General features: G+C 47.9%; 2 protein-coding genes across 3 annotated transcripts in view; one reads left to right on the top strand and one right to left on the bottom strand.

The window, feature by feature from the left end:
* Positions 1-306: 306 nt before the first annotated feature.
* Positions 307-1,434, top strand: LOC120050925 (arylamine N-acetyltransferase, pineal gland isozyme NAT-10-like). Its single transcript, XM_038997457.1, has one exon. The coding sequence runs from the start codon at positions 508-510 to the stop codon at positions 1,351-1,353; it is 846 nt and encodes a 281-aa protein (XP_038853385.1). The 5' UTR covers positions 307-507; the 3' UTR covers positions 1,354-1,434.
* Positions 1,435-1,658: 224 nt separating this feature from the next.
* The window catches only part of LOC120050924 (E3 ubiquitin-protein ligase MARCHF6-like), a 32,485-nt gene continuing 16,918 nt past the window's right edge, over positions 1,659-17,225 (bottom strand). For both annotated transcript variants that reach the window (XM_038997454.1, XM_038997455.1), the window contains 7 exons: positions 11,784-11,853; positions 9,806-9,987; positions 8,230-8,364; positions 7,913-8,002; positions 7,035-7,167; positions 2,124-2,277; positions 1,659-1,875 (listed from right to left, as the gene is read on the bottom strand). In XM_038997454.1, coding sequence (XP_038853382.1) covers positions 1,788-1,875; positions 2,124-2,277; positions 7,035-7,167; positions 7,913-8,002; positions 8,230-8,364; positions 9,806-9,987; positions 11,784-11,853 — 852 coding nt within the window. In that variant the 3' untranslated portion in view covers positions 1,659-1,787. The remainder of the gene's footprint in view (positions 1,876-2,123; positions 2,278-7,034; positions 7,168-7,912; positions 8,003-8,229; positions 8,365-9,805; positions 9,988-11,783; positions 11,854-17,225) is intronic.

The raw sequence follows: 17,225 nt of genomic DNA, 5'->3' as shown, positions 1-17,225 counted from the left end.
AAGCCCTGGCCCGAAAAAAAAGTAGAAGCTTTGGAGTTCCAACTGTTTTGTATGCTTTTGTTAATCTCTTGATTTCTAGTTTGGATGTCTTTGTAAATGTAACCTTAATCAGGTCCCTAGACATATTCTACTAATCTAGGCGTCTCTTTAATTAGGATTGTATATTATATTGGTCTTAGACCTGGACCTACAGTACCTGCGTGCTTTATTAGCCTTCAGTCGGCTCGGACTATTCTTTCCAAATCACTACTGATTGGTGTGTCCGCCAGGAGGCAGCACGTCCGTTTACTAGGGTAACATATAACCTTTGGCAGGACTGAAAGCAAACTGAAAGGAATATCCTCCACACACAGGAACTGCAGATTTCGACTAATCTATTTTCAAAATCCGAGGCATAGCATGTCTTCCCATCGACATTTTGTTCTTAAAGATAAATCATATTTTGTATAAAGTGAACGAGATTTTTTACTTAAAAAAAAAAATCGATTAGAAAGTTCTCGATTAGAAATGGATGTTCAGAAGTATTTTATACGCATTGGGTATGAGGGACCAGCTTTGCCAACGCCGACCTTGGACGCGCTCCAGCGTGTACACCGCTGTCATCTGAGGACTGTCCCGTTCGAGAATCTCACCATCCACAGCGGGGGGCGCGTACGACTCGACCTCCCGCACCTCTATGACAAAATCGTTAACCACCGCCGCGGAGGGTTCTGCTTCGAGAATAACGGTCTGTTCTCCTGGCTTCTGTCGGAAATGGGATTCGAGGTCACCATCCTAGCGGGCCAAGTGAGAAACGCCATCACAGGGTGGTACGGCCCGCCGTTCGACCACTTCATCTCCATGGTGACGCTCGACGGGCATCGGTGGCTGTGTGACGTGGCATTTGGTGGATCTGGGTTCGAGTTCCCCATGTCCTTAGAGACGGAAGAAGCTCAGAAGCAGGGCCACAGAGTGTACAGGATCAGACAAGCGGGAGAGATGCACTTTCTGGAGTGGCAAGATGAAGAGAGAGAAACTGGGCTCTGGACTGAGCTATACAAGTTCACTCTGGACACAAGACACAGAGGAGACTTCATAGAGATGTGTGACTACCATCAGAGCTCCCCTAGCTCCATCTTCTTCTGTAAGTCTCTCTGCTCCATCCTGAAGCCTACCGGGAGGCTCACCTACATGGGCCACAAACTCATCACCACCCAGTTTCCCTCAGATGAAGCTAGGACTGTGACTAAAACCACCAGAGAGCTGACTGATGAAGAGATACCTGACATACTAAAGGAGGAGTTTGGAATCATGCTGGAATCTCAACTTGTCCCAAAGGATGACACTATCACACCACCCCTCAACATTTTTTAAAATGTTTTTTTTTCTTCTTCATGATAAACAACAAGACAGAAACAAATTGTCAGTTTGATTTAATAAATTAATATACATACACTTAAGATGTACAATGGTCATTTCATTAATCCAAATCTGTCCAATTTCAGACAGGTCCGCATCCAAAGTATTTACATATGTACAATCCTCAGGCTGCACTTAACACTTAGCAAGGCATGAACATGAAAGGGAGAGGGGGAGAGGGGGGAGAGAGAGAGAGAGAGAGAGAGCGAGGGAGAGGGGGAGAGAGAGAGAGCGAGGGGGAGAGAGAGAGAGCGAGGGGGAGAGAGAGAGAGCGAGGGGGAGAGAGAGAGAGCGAGGGGGAGAGAGAGAGAGCGAGGGGGAGAGAGAGAGAGCGAGGGGGAGAGAGAGAGAGAGAACACGAGATGGGTGGTTTCCAAAAGCAAACTTGACTACTCTGGGGTAGAGTTAGGGGGCGGGACAGAGCTGGCTCCCCTAGCCTTGCGTTCGTAGTTGACAAGCCGCTGGCCAACCAGGTACCTGCAGGAAGGCAAAGAGGGCACGGGGGTTAAAGAACAGTCACATGTCAATCACAATACTAGAGCATTTACCTAGTTTGTGTGTGAGCTGCTTATCAAGACCTTGAATAGTTTAAATCAGGTGTGGAAGTGCTGGGCCGGAACAAAAGCCTGCATATCCTGAAACTCCCTGGGACCATGGTTGTACTATCCCTATACAAGGAGCTGTGAAGGAACATGCCAGGGATGGAGATAGGGGTGGGTGCCTACTTGTCGTTCTTGATGTGTTCGTAAAGACGTTTGAACTGTCGTATCTGGAAGGAGAGGATGCCGATGATGGACACCACCATCAGGAGGAATGGGTAGATCCTCCTCTGTATCAGAATCTGCATCTCTGGAGTCACACCTGACACACCTGACAGACCTGCCACACCAGGAGGGGTACAGATATATTAGTAGAGTTATATCTGAAGTCACACCAGGAGGGGTACAGATCTATTAGTAGAGTTATATCTGGAGTCACACCAGGAGGTGTACAGATCTATTAGTAGAGTTATATCTGGAGTCACACCAGGAGGGGTACAGATCTATTAGTAGAGTTATATCTGAAGTCACACCAGGAGGGGTACAGATCTATTAGTAGAGTTATATCCGGAGTCACACCAGGAGGGGTACAGATATATTAGTAGAGTTATATCTGAAGTCACACCAGGAGGGGTACAGATCTATTAGTAGAGTTATATCTGAAGTCACACCAGGAGGGGTACAGATCTATTAGTAGAGTTATATCTGGAGTCACACCAGGAGGTGTACAGATCTATTAGTAGAGTTATATCTGGAGTCACACCAGGAGGGGTACAGATCTATTAGTAGAGTTATATCTGGAGTCACACCAGGATGGGTACAGATCTATTAGTAGAGTTATATCCGGAGTCACACCAGGAGGGGTACAGATCTATTAGTAGAGTTATATCCGGAGTCACACCAGGAGGGGTACAGATCTATTAGTAGAGTTATATCTGAAGTCACACCAGGAGGGGTACAGATCTATTAGTAGAGTTATATCTGGAGTCACACCAGGAGGGGTACATATCTATTAGTAGAGTTATATCCGGAGTCACACCAGGATGGGTACAGATCTATTAGTAGAGTTATATCTGGAGTCACACCAGGAGGTGTACAGATCTATTAGTAGAGTTATATCTGGAGTCACACCAGGAGGGGTACAGATCTATTAGTAGAGTTATATCTGAAGTCACACCAGGAGGGGTACAGATCTATTAGTAGAGTTATATCTGGAGTCACACCAGGAGGTGTACAGATCTATTAGTAGAGTTATATCTGGAGTGACACCAGGAGGGGTACAGATCTATTAGTAGAGTTATATCTGGAGTCACACCAGGAGGTGTACAGATCTATTAGTAGAGTTATATCTGGAGTCACACCAGGAGGGGTACAGATCTATTAGTAGAGTTATATCTGGAGTCACACCAGGAGGTGTACAGATCTATTAGTAGAGTTATATCTGAAGTCACACCAGGAGGGGTACAGATCTATTAGTAGAGTTAGAGCTGAAGTCACACCAGGAGGGGTACAGATCTATTAGTAGAGTTAGAGCTGAAGTCACACCAGGAGGGGTACAGATCTATTAGTAGAGTTATATCTGAAGTCACACCAGGAGGGGTACAGATCTATTAGTAGAGTTATATCTGGAGTCACACCAGGAGGTGTACAGATCTATTAGTAGAGTTATATCTGAAGTCACACCAGGAGGGGTACAGATCTATTAGTAGAGTTATATCTGGAGTCACACCAGGAGGTGTACAGATCTATTAGTAGAGTTATATCTGGAGTCACACCAGGAGGGGTACAGATCTATTAGTAGAGTTATATCTGAAGTCACACCAGGAGGGGTACAGATCTATTAGTAGAGTTATATCTGGAGTCACACCAGGAGGGGTACAGATCTATTAGTAGAGTTATATCTGGAGTCACACCAGGAGGGGTACAGATCTATTAGTAGAGTTATATCTGGAGTCACACCAGGAGGTGTACAGATCTATTAGTAGAGTTATATCTGAAGTCACACCAGGAGGGGTACAGATCTATTAGTAGAGTTAGAGCTGAAGTCACACCAGGAGGGGTACAGATCTATTCGTAGAGTTATATCTGAAGTCACACCAGGAGGGGTACAGATCTATTAGTAGAGTTATATCCGGAGTCACACCAGGAGGGGTACAGATCTATTAGTAGAGTTATATCTGGAGTCACACCAGGAGGTGTACAGATCTATTAGTAGAGTTATATCTGGAGTCACACCAGGAGGGGTACAGATCTATTAGTAGAGTTATATCCGGAGTCACATCAGGAGGGGTACAGATCTATTAGTAGAGTTATATCTGGAGTCACACCAGGAGGTGTACAGATCTATTAGTAGAGTTATATCTGGAGTCACACCAGGAGGTGTACAGATCTATTAGTAGAGTTATATCTGGAGTCACACCAGGAGGTGTACAGATCTATTAGTAGAGTTATATCTGGAGTCACACCAGGAGGTGTACAGATCTATTAGTAGAGTTATATCTGAAGTCACACCAGGAGGGGTACAGATCTATTAGTAGAGTTATATCTGAAGTCACACCAGGAGGGGTACAGATCTATTAGTAGAGTTATATCCGGAGTCACACCAGGAGGGGTACAGATATATTAGTAGAGTTATATCTGAAGTCACACCAGGAGGGGTACAGATCTATTAGTAGAGTTATATCTGAAGTCACACCAGGAGGGGTACAGATCTATTAGTAGAGTTATATCTGGAGTCACACCAGGAGGTGTACAGATCTATTAGTAGAGTTATATCTGGAGTCACACCAGGAGGGGTACAGATCTATTAGTAGAGTTATATCTGGAGTCACACCAGGAGGGGTACAGATCTATTAGTAGAGTTATATCCGGAGTCACACCAGGAGGGGTACAGATATATTAGTAGAGTTATATCTGAAGTCACACCAGGAGGGGTACAGATCTATTAGTAGAGTTATATCTGAAGTCACACCAGGAGGGGTACAGATCTATTAGTAGAGTTATATCTGGAGTCACACCAGGAGGTGTACAGATCTATTAGTAGAGTTATATCTGGAGTCACACCAGGAGGGGTATAGATCTATTAGTAGAGTTATATCTGGAGTCACACCAGGAGGGGTACAGATCTATTAGTAGAGTTATATCCGGAGTCACACCAGGAGGGGTACAGATCTATTAGTAGAGTTATATCCGGAGTCACACCAGGAGGGGTACAGATCTATTAGTAGAGTTATATCCGGAGTCACACCAGGAGGGGTACAGATCTATTAGTAGAGTTATATCCGGAGTCACACCAGGAGGGGTACAGATCTATTAGTAGAGTTATATCCGAAGTCACACCAGGAGGGGTACAGATCTATTAGTAGAGTTATATCTGGAGTCACACCAGGAGGGGTACAGATCTATTAGTAGAGTTATATCCGGAGTCACACCAGGATGGGTACAGATCTATTAGTAGAGTTATATCTGGAGTCACACCAGGAGGTGTACAGATCTATTAGTAGAGTTATATCTGGAGTCACACCAGGAGGGGTACAGATCTATTAGTAGAGTTATATCTGAAGTCACACCAGGAGGGGTACAGATCTATTAGTAGAGTTATATCTGGAGTCACACCAGGAGGTGTACAGATCTATTAGTAGAGTTATATCTGAAGTCACACCAGGAGGGGTACAGATCTATTAGTAGAGTTAGAGCTGAAGTCACACCAGGAGGGGTACAGATCTATTAGTAGAGTTAGAGCTGAAGTCACACCAGGAGGGGTACAGATCTATTAGTAGAGTTATATCTGAAGTCACACCAGGAGGGGTACAGATCTATTAGTAGAGTTATATCTGGAGTCACACCAGGAGGTGTACAGATCTATTAGTAGAGTTATATCTGAAGTCACACCAGGAGGGGTACAGATCTATTAGTAGAGTTATATCTGGAGTCACACCAGGAGGTGTACAGATCTATTAGTAGAGTTATATCTGGAGTCACACCAGGAGGGGTACAGATCTATTAGTAGAGTTATATCTGAAGTCACACCAGGAGGGGTACAGATCTATTAGTAGAGTTATATCTGGAGTCACACCAGGAGGGGTACAGATCTATTAGTAGAGTTATATCTGGAGTCACACCAGGAGGGGTACAGATCTATTAGTAGAGTTATATCTGGAGTCACACCAGGAGGTGTACAGATCTATTAGTAGAGTTATATCTGAAGTCACACCAGGAGGGGTACAGATCTATTAGTAGAGTTAGAGCTGAAGTCACACCAGGAGGGGTACAGATCTATTCGTAGAGTTAGAGCTGAAGTCACACCAGGAGGGGTACAGATCTATTAGTAGAGTTATATCTGAAGTCACACCAGGAGGGGTACAGATCTATTAGTAGAGTTATATCCGGAGTCACACCAGGAGGGGTACAGATCTATTAGTAGAGTTATATCTGGAGTCACACCAGGAGGTGTACAGATCTATTAGTAGAGTTATATCTGGAGTCACACCAGGAGGGGTACAGATCTATTAGTAGAGTTATATCCGGAGTCACACCAGGAGGGGTACAGATCTATTAGTAGAGTTATATCTGGAGTCACACCAGGAGGTGTACAGATCTATTAGTAGAGTTATATCTGGAGTCACACCAGGAGGTGTACAGATCTATTAGTAGAGTTATATCTGGAGTCACACCAGGAGGTGTACAGATCTATTAGTAGAGTTATATCTGGAGTCACACCAGGAGGTGTACAGATCTATTAGTAGAGTTATATCTGAAGTCACACCAGGAGGGGTACAGATCTATTAGTAGAGTTATATCTGAAGTCACACCAGCAGGGGTACAGATCTATTAGTAGAGTTATATCCGGAGTCACACCAGGAGGGGTACAGATCTATTAGTAGAGTTATATCTGGAGTCACACCAGGAGGGGTACAGATCTATTAGTAGAGTTATATCCGGAGTCACACCAGGAGGGGTACAGATCTATTAGTAGAGTTAGAGCTGAACACTTCATACTCACCCACAAGTGTGCATGCAAACACTTCCCATGAACATGCACGCAAACAAACAAACACGTGCACACACACACACTGCACACACACACTGTTGACTGACCTACGGCAGGTACGACCCCGGCTGCTATGGCGTAGGGGACACACAGGGACAGCAGCAGCACCGAGATGACAGGGGCAGCCAGCTTACAGATGATGAAATGGAGGTCGATGTTCCTGATGCCGTTAGCGTACACCTGACAGGAGGAGAGGTGGCAATGTTACCCCTCGCCGGTCACTTTACACAGGGTCAAAATCTAATGTTCAAGTAGGGGGAAAAGTTATTTGTCACAAGCGCTGAATACAACAGGTGTAGACCTTACCGTGAAATGCTTACTTACAAGCCCTTAACCAACAATGCAGTTCAAGAAAGAGTTAGCAAAATATTTACAAAATAAACTAAAGTAAAAAAATATATAAGAAACAGAAGAAAATGACACAATAACGAGGTTATATACAGGGGGCACCGGTACCGAGTCAGTGTGCAGGGGACAGGTTAGTCAAGCTAAAGTAAAGTGACTATGCATAGATAATAAACAGCGAGTAGCAGCAGTGTAAAAACAAATGTAAATAGTCCAGTGGCCATTTGATTAATTGTTCAGCAGTCTTATGGCTTGGGGGTAGAAGCTGTTAAGCCTTTTGGACCTAGACTTGGCGCTCCTGTACCGCTTGCCGTGCGGTAACAGAGAGAACAGTCTATGACTTGGGTAACTGGAGTCTTTGACAATTTTTTGGGCCTTCCTCTGACATCGCCTGGTGTATAGGTCCTGGATGTCAGGAAGCTTGGCCCCAGTGATGTACTGGGCCCTACGCACTACCCTCTGTAGCGCCTTACGGTCAGATGCCGAGCAGTTCAATCAGTCACAACGGAAAGAGTTGGCCAAACTTCGTGTGAGATTGAACATTGTATAAGGGATAATGACGTGGTGTAGGGTAACACACCTGCTCTATGACAGTCTTCAGCCACCACTGTGGACCCATGAGGGTGATGGCAGCGATGATTTTGGCATGGAGCACCCCCAGAGCCCAGTCCTACACACAAGATACCATATTAAAAAACAGTGACCTTTACATTACACACAAGATACCATATAAAAAAACAGTGACCTTTACTATTACACACACAAGATACCATATTAAAAAACAGTGACCTTTACTATTACACACAAGATACCATATTAAAAAAGTGACCTTTACTATTACACACAAGATACCATATAAAAAAAACAGTGACCTTTACTATTACACACACACAGTACCTGCCAGGGGTAGAAGAGAGGCGTCTGGTCCAGAGGAACGCGTAGGGGAGCAACGATGACCAGTTCAAACAGCAGGCCCAGCAGTAGAGGGATAACACCAGCCACCAGCAACGCTACTACCAGGGTCTTCAGAATCTACACACACACAGACACACACACACGACATTAAAGGTAAGACATGATTGGATGTTGAAATATAAGTGATAATGACATGAAGATCTTGACCCTGGACATACAGCCCCCTCCATAACTAGTACAGCCCCCTCCATAACTAGTACAGCCCCCTCCATAACTAGTACAGCCCCCTCCATAACTAGTACAGCCACCTCCATAACTAGTACAGCCCCCTCCATAACTAGTACAGCCCCCTCCATAACTAGTACAGCCACCTCCATAACTAGTACAGCCACCTCCATAACTAGTACAGCCACCTCCATAACTAGTACAGCCACCTCCATAACTAGTACAGCCTACTACAGTCCATCTTCCTCTATACACACTTGCAGAAAAGTGGATTTGGTCATTATTAGGATCCCAATTAGCCGCTGCAAAAGCATCAGCGATCCACATGAAACATGACATGCTACATAGTACAGAATATAGTTAAGGACTGGAACACAAATCTAAAAACGTCTATATATCAGTATATACACACAATATCTAGCTGTAATACATACAGCACTACAGTGCAAATTACAATACAAGATACATAAAATGGCTGTGTCTCTTCACAGTCCCCTTTGTGCAATAAGGTGTTCTTTTATCTGTTTTTTGAAACTGGTTGTATTGCTAGCTTGAGTTACCCGGGGTGGCAGATAGTATTAAATAGAGCCATGACTACATGGAACTGTGTGTTTCCCAGCCTCTGTTCTGGACCTGGGGACTGTGAAGAAACCTTTGGTTGCATGTCTTGTGTGGTACCGATGAGGGTCCGAACCGTCTGCCAACTGCTTGAACAGACAGTCGGGTACCTTCAACACATCAACACCTCACACCAAGACCAACAGTGATGCAGTCAATCTCTCCTCAACTTTGAGCTGACACTTCCCCTCCGTGTACATCTAAGTGCTGCTTTGTTCTGGAACAACTGCAATTTACCTATGTCCTTCTTTGCCGCACATGACCCCACAGCTAGGCAGTAGTCCAGCTGTGACAAAACTTAGGCCTTTTGGACATGTCTGGTCGACTGAGATGTCAAGGCAGAGCAACAGGCAGACCTCTTCCCATTTGAGCAACCATTGAGTCGATATGTTTTGACCACGAAAGCTTGCTATCTAGGGTTACACCTAGCAGTCGTCTCCTCAACTTGCTTAATAGCCACATTATTCAATAATAGGTGTCAACAAGGTTTAGCGTTGAGCGAGTGATTTGTCTCCAAAATTATGCTTTTAGTTGAAATATTTAGGTTATTGCTAGTTACCCATTCTAAAACTGACTGGCGCTCTCCGATTTATTTTCCGTTTGAGTCGTCAGCGTACATAGACACACAGGCTTCATTCAAGGCCGGCTGCCACACTTAACTGAATTTGCACGAGAGAGGCTTCCATTAAGGAAAACCCTCTGGGGCTACTCTTACCATGAGGCTCCACTCCTGGACTTTGACCATGATGATGGTGCGTCCCTGGGGCATCCAGGCCAACAGCACGCTGGCACCGCGGATGGACAGCCAGCACACGTACAGACCACACGCTGCTGTATACAGCTCATGGATCTTCGAGCTGCCTGTCCAGAATGACATCAGCCAACGGCCCGCAAACACTTCAACACACACATTAAAAACAGAACCATGGCTTTTAGTGTCCTTTCGTAACATTCAGGTTAGTCATTCCAGGTGAGATTCCTGAAGAAGTACTACAGTATTGAGATCAAATAAGTTCACTTATTTCCGCGCAGTTCAATTAGATTTAAAACAATACTAAGAAGGTGTGTCGATAGATGAGAGGTCAGTGTTGGGGAAGCTACTGTGAAAATATAGTTTACCAAGCTACCAATTACTGAACACTGGAAGAAGGTAAGCTACCCTTAAGAAAAATATAGTTTACTGAACTAAATGTGAGAGTTCAGTGACCAGGAAGACGATGCGACAGCCCCCTCAGGGGATAGGTACTCAGTGTAAAACCAATTAGTACACACCTGGGCCCACTAATTGCTTTGTGTCTTCCTCTATATAGGTGTGCCAGGAGAGGAGCTGGGGAGGATTGGGAATAAAGACTGGGACCTGTGAGAACGTCAGTGTTTCCTTCCTCAGAGAGAGCTTCTGTGACTGGGCACCTGTCTCTCTGTTAACCTAGGCAGGCTATAGGTAGAGAGGAGTGTTCCTCCGGTAACTGTTCTGTGTAGACGACAGTCTAAGACAGGTAGAGAGGAGTGTTCCTCCGGTAACTGTTCTGTGTAGACGACAGTCTAAGACAGGTAGAGAGGAGTGTTCCTCCGGTAACTGTTCTGTGTAGACGACAGTCTAAGACAGGTAGAGAGGAGTGTTCCTCCGGTAACTGTTCTGTGTAGACGACAGTCTAAGACAGGTAGAGAGGAGTGTTCCTCCGGTAACTGTTCTGTGTAGACGACAGTCTAAGACAGGTAGAGAGGAGTGTTCCTCCGGTAACTGTTCTGTGTAGACGACAGTCTAAGACAGGTAGAGAGGAGTGTTCCTCCGGTAACTGTTCTGTGTAGACGACAGTCTAAGACAGGTAGAGAGGAGTGTTCCTCCGGTAACTGTTCTGTGTAGACGACAGTCTAAGACAGGTAGAGAGGAGTGTTCCTCCGGTAACTGTTATGTGTAGACGACAGTCTAAGATAGCAGTAGCCGTTTGTTGTTTTGCGTTCCCTTTTCGGCCACGGCCTTTTGGTCAACGGCTTAGTTTATGTGTTTTGTTACGCTGGTGTTTCAGCGTTGGACGTTACCCTGTACTGGAGTTATTTTGTTGGGGGAAAGAAGACCCGTTTAGTAAACGATACAAAAGAAATCGATCCACAACTACTGCCTCTGGTCTGTTGATGTTATACCTCCACCGGTGTTAGGGTGCTTCGGATAAGCTGATCCGTTCACATAAAGTTCATTTGAAAACAAACTACTTTGTGAAAAATTATCATATCACTACGGAGTCAGATGTTAACAGAATGTGTAATTTAGCCTATTAAACAAAAAAAAACAAAAAAAAATTCAAGTGAGAATTAGGCCAGTCTAATGCCGAAAAAGAAAAGGACATTCATTTTACCCATATTTTATTTTTGCAATTTTTATTTATTTACTTGTGTGTAGTTCCAGTAGTCAGCTAAATGTAAAAAAAAAAGTTATTAATTACTGAAAACACTACCAAGATTTCCGTGGAGGCTGGTGGGAGGAGCTATAGGAGGACGGGGTCATTGTAAAGGCTGGAATGGAATAAACGGAACAGAGTCAAACATGTGGCTTCCATATTCCATTTATTCCATTAATGACCCCGTCCTCCTATAGCTCCTCCCACCAGCCTCTACTGCAAAATATACTTCAATTACTCCTTCAACTACATGTTGTTCACGACCCCCCCAACAATGACTTAAGGTTGATGTCTCACCTGGTAACGTCAGACACACCAGACTGGAAACCAGCAGGGTGATACACATGAACCCTATCAGCAAGACGATCTACAGACAGGAGAGAGAGAGACATTCAAGTGGTAACATGTCCTGAAGGGGAAGGGTCGGTGGTAGTGTGTAGTGTAACTGACCCTGAAAGGGAAGCGTAGGGGCCGGTGGTAGTGTGTAGTGTAACTGACCCTGAAAGGGAAGCGTAGGGGTCGGTGGTAGTGTGTAGTGTAACTGACCCTGAAAGGGAAGCGTAGGGGTCGGTGGTAGTGTGTAGTGTAACTGACCCTGAAAGGGAAGCGTAGGGGTCGGTGGTAGTGTGTAGTGTAACTGACCCTGAAAGGGAGGCGTAGGGGTCGGTGGTAGTGTGTAGTGTAACTGACCCTGAAGGGGAAGCGTAGGGGTCGGTGGTAGTGTGTAGTGTAACTGACCCTGAAAGGGAAGCGTAGGGGTCGGTGGTAGTGTGTAGTGTAACTGACCCTGAAAGGGAAGCGTAGGGGCCGGTGGTAGTGTGTAGTGTAACTGACCCTGAAAGGGAAGCGTAGGGGTCGGTGGTAGTGTGTAGTGTAACTGACCCTGAAAGGGAAGCGTAGGGGTCGGTGGTAGTGTGTAGTGTAACTGACCCTGAAGGAGAAGCGTAGGGGTCGGTGGTAGTGTGTAGTGTAACTGACCCTGAAAGGGAAGCGTAGGGGGCGGTGGTAGTGTGTAGTGTAACTGACCCTGAAGGGGAAGCGTAGGGGGCGGTGGTAGTGTGTAGTGTAACTGACCCTGAAAGGGAAGCGTAGGGGTCGGTGGTAGTGTGTAGTGTAACTGACCCTGAAGGGGAAGCGTAGGGGTCGGTGGTAGTGTGTAGTGTAACTGACCCTGAAGGAGAAGCGTAGGGGTCGGTGGTAGTGTGTAGTGTAACTGACCCTGAAAGGGAAGCGTAGGGGTCGGTGGTAGTGTGTAGTGTAACTGACCCTGAAAGGGAAGCGTAGGGGTCGGTGGTAGTGTGTAGTGTAACTGACCCTGAAGGAGAAGCGTAGGGGTCGGTGGTAGTGTGTAGTGTAACTGACCCTGAAAGGGAAGCGTAGGGGGCGGTGGTAGTGTGTAGTGTAACTGACCCTGAAAGGGAAGCGTAGGGGTCGGTGGTAGTGTGTAGTGTAACTGACCCTGAAGGAGAAGTGTAGGGGTCGGTGGTAGTGTGTAGTGTAACTGACCCTGAAAGGGAAGCGTAGGGGGCGGTGGTAGTGTGTAGTGTAACTGACCCTGAAGGGGAAGCGTAGGGGGCGGTGGTAGTGTGTAGTGTAACTGACCCTGAAAGGGAAGCGTAGGGGTCGGTGGAAGTGTGTAGTGTAACTGACCCTGAAAGGGAAGCGTAGGGGTCGGTGGTAGTGTGTAGTGTAACTGACCCTGAAAGGGAAGCGTAGGGGTCGGTGGTAGTGTGTAGTGTAACTGACCCTGAAAGGGAAGCGTAGGGGTCGGTGGTAGTGTGTAGTGTAACTGACCCTGAAAGGGAAGCGTAGGGGTCGGTGGTAGTGTGTAGTGTAACTGACCCTGAAAGGGAAGCGTAGGGGTCGGTGGTAGTGTAACTGACCCTGAAAGGGAGGCGTAGGGGCCGGTGGTAGTGTGTAGTGTAACTGACCCTGAAAGGGAAGCGTAGGGGTCGGTGGTAGTGTAACTGACCCTGAAAGGGAGGCGTAGGGGCCGGTGGTAGTGTGTAGTGTAACTGACCCTGAAAGGGAGGCGTAGGGGCCGGTGGTAGTGTGTAGTGTAACTGACCCTGAAAGGGAAGCGTAGGGGCGGTGGTAGTGTGTAGTGTAACTGACCCTGAAAGGGAAGCGTAGGGGTCGGTGGTAGTGTGTAGTGTAACTGACCCTGAAAGGGAAGCGTAGGGGCCGGTGGTAGTGTGTAGTGTAACTGACCCTGAAAGGGAAGCGTAGGGGTCGGTGGTAGTGTGTAGTGTAACTGACCCTGAAAGGGAAGCGTAGGGGTCGGTGGTAGTGTGTAGTGTAACTGACCCTGAAAGGGAAGCGTAGGGGTCGGTGGTAGTGTAACTGACCCTGAAAGGGAGGCGTAGGGGCCGGTGGTAGTGTGTAGTGTAACTGACCCTGAAAGGGAGGCGTAGGGGCCGGTGGTAGTGTGTAGTGTAACTGACCCTGAAAGGGAGGCGTAGGGGCCGGTGGTAGTGTGTAGTGTAACTGACCCTGAAAGGGAAGCGTAGGGGCGGTGGTAGTGTGTAGTGTAACTGACCCTGAAAGGGAAGCGTAGGGGTCGGTGGTAGTGTGTAGTGTAACTGACCCTGAAAGGGAAGCGTAGGGGCCGGTGGTAGTGTGTAATGTAACTGACCCTGAAAGGGAAGCGTAGGGGCCGGTGGTAGTGTGTAGTGTAACTGACCCTGAAAGGGAAGCGTAGGGGTCGGTGGTAGTGTGTAGGTAACTGACCCTGAAAGGGAGGCGTAGGGGTCGGTGGTAGTGTGTAGTGTAACTGACCCTGAAAGGGAAGCGTAGGGGCCGGTGGTAGTGTGTAGTGTAACTGACCCTGAAAGGGAAGCGTAGGGGCCGGTGGTAGTGTGTAGTGTAACTGACCCTGAAGGAGAAGCGTAGGGGTCGGTGGTAGTGTGTAGTGTAACTGACCCTGAAAGGGAAGCGTAGGGGCCGGTGGTAGTGTGTAGTGTAACTGACCCTGAAAGGGAAGCGTAGGGGCCGGTGGTAGTGTGTAGTGTAACTGACCCTGAAAGGGAAGCGTAGGGGTCGGTGGTAGTGTGTAGTGTAACTGACCCTGAAGGGGAAGCGTAGGGGTCGGTGGTAGTGTGTAGTGTAACTGACCCTGAAAGGGAAGCGTAGGGGCCGGTGGTAGTGTGTAGTGTAACTGACCCTGAAAGGGAAGCGTAGGGGCCGGTGGTAGTGTGTAGTGTAACTGACCCTGAAAGGGAAGCGTAGGGGTCGGTGGTAGTGTGTAGTGTAACTGACCCTGAAAGGGAAGCGTAGGGGTCGGTGGTAGTGTGTAGTGTAACTGACCCTGAAAGGGAAGCGTAGGGGTCGGTGGTAGTGTGTAGTGTAACTGACCCTGAAGGGGAAGCGTAGGGGTCGGTGGTAGTGTGTAGTGTAACTGACCCTGAAAGGGAAGCGTAGGGGTCGGTGGTAGTGTGTAGTGTAACTGACCCTGAAAGGGAAGCGTAGGGGTCGGTGGTAGTGTGTAGTGTAACTGACCCTGAAGGGGAAGCGTAGGGGTCGGTGGTAGTGTGTAGTGTAACTGACCCTGAAAGGGAAGCGTAGGGGTCGGTGGTAGTGTGTAGTGTAACTGACCCTGAAAGGGAAGCGTAGGGGTCGGTGGTAGTGTGTAGTGTAACTGACCCTGAAAGGGAAGCGTAGGGGCCGGTGGTAGTGTGTAGTGTAACTGACCCTGAAAGGGAAGCGTAGGGGCCGGTGGTAGTGTGTAGTGTAACTGACCCTGAAAGGGAAGCGTAGGGGCCGGTGGTAGTGTGTAGTGTAACTGACCCTGAAAGGGAAGCGTAGGGGCCGGTGGTAGTGTGTAGTGTAACTGACCCTGAAAGGGAAGCGTAGGGGCCGGTGGTAGTGTGTAGTGTAACTGACCCTGAAAGGGAAGCGTAGGGGCCGGTGGTAGTGTGTAGTGTAACTGACCCTGAAAGGGAAGCGTAGGGGCCGGTGGTAGTGTGTAGTGTAACTGACCCTGAAAGGGAAGCGTAGGGGTCGGTGGTAGTGTGTAGTGTAACTGACCCTGAAAGGGAAGCGTAGGGGTCGGTGGTAGTGTGTAGTGTAACTGACCCTGAAAGGGAAGCGTAGGGGTCGGTGGTAGTGTGTAGTGTAACTGACCCTGAAAGGGAAGCGTAGGGGTCGGTGGTAGTGTGTAGTGTAACTGACCCTGAAAGGGAAGCGTAGGGGTCGGTGGTAGTGTGTAGTGTAACTGACCCTGAAAGGGAAGCGTAGGGGGCGGTGGTAGTGTGTAGTGTAACTGACCCTGAAGGGGAAGCGTAGGGGTCGGTGGTAGTGTGTAGTGTAACTGACCCTGAAAGGGAAGCGTAGGGGGCGGTGGTAGTGTGTAGTGTAACTGACCCTGAAAGGGAAGCGTAGGGGTCGGTGGTAGTGTGTAGTGTAACTGACCCTGAAAGGGAAGCGTAGGGGTCGGTGGTAGTGTGTAGTGTAACTGACCCTGAAGGGGAAGCGTAGGGGTCGGTGGTAGTGTGTAGTGTAACTGACCCTGAAGGGGAGGCGTAGGGGCCGGTGGTAGTGTGTAGTGTAACTGACCCTGAAGGGGAAGCGTAGGGGTCGGTGGTAGTGTGTAGTGTAACTGACCCTGAAGGAGAAGCGTAGGGGGCGGTGGTAGTGTGTAGTGTAACTGACCCTGAAAGGGAAGCGTAGGGGTCGGTGGTAGTGTGTAGTGTAACTGACCCTGAAAGGGAAGCGTAGGGGTCGGTGGTAGTGTGTAGTGTAACTGACCCTGAAAGGGAAGCGTAGGGGTCGGTGGTAGTGTGTAGTGTAACTGACCCTGAAGGGGAAGCGTAGGGGTCGGTGGTAGTGTGTAGTGTAACTGACCCTGAAGGGGAAGCGTAGGGGTCGGTGGTAGTGTGTAGTGTAACTGACCCTGAAAGGGAAGCGTAGGGGTCGGTGGTAGTGTGTAGTGTAACTGACCCTGAAAGGGGAAGCGTAGGGGTCGGTGGTAGTGTGTAGTGTAACTGACCCTGAAAGGGAAGCGTAGGGGTCGGTGGTAGTGTGTAGTGTAACTGACCCTGAAAGGGAAGCGTAGGGGTCGGTGGTAGTGTGTAGTGTAACTGACCCTGAAAGGGAGGCGTAGGGGCCGGTGGTAGTGTGTAGTGTAACTGACCCTGAAAGGGAAGCGTAGGGGTCGGTGGTAGTGTGTAGTGTAACTGACCCTGAAGGGGAAGCGTAGGGGTCGGTGGTAGTGTGTAGTGTAACTGACCCTGAAGGGGAAGCGTAGGGGTCGGTGGTAGTGTGTAGTGTAACTGACCCTGAAAGGGAAGCGTAGGGGTCGGTGGTAGTGTGTAGTGTAACTGACCCTGAAAGGGAGGCGTAGGGGCCGGTGGTAGTGTGTAGTGTAACTGACCCTGAAAGGGAAGCGTAGGGGTTGGTGGTAGTGTGTAGTGTAACTGACCCTGAAAGGGAAGGGTAGGGGGCGGTGGTAGTGTGTAGTGTAACTGACCCTGAAAGGGAAGGGTAGGGGTCGGTGGTAGTGTGTAGTGTAACTGACCCTGAAAGGGAAGGGTAGGGGTCGGTGGTAGTGTAACTGACCCTGAAAGGGAAGGGTAGGGTTTGGTGGTAGTGTGTAGTGTAACTGACCCTGAAAGGGAAGGGTAGGGTTTGGTGGTAGTGTGTAGTGTAACTGACCCTGAAAGGGAAGCGTAGGGGTCGGTGGTAGTGTGTAGTGTAACTGACCCTGAAAGGGAAGCGTAGGGGTCGGTGGTAGTGTAACTG

This window comes from Salvelinus namaycush, chromosome 7 (genome assembly GCF_016432855.1).
Source record: "Salvelinus namaycush isolate Seneca chromosome 7, SaNama_1.0, whole genome shotgun sequence".
Taxonomy (NCBI): Eukaryota; Metazoa; Chordata; class Actinopteri; order Salmoniformes; family Salmonidae; genus Salvelinus; species Salvelinus namaycush.
This window is presented reverse-complemented; position numbering and strand designations above follow the sequence as displayed.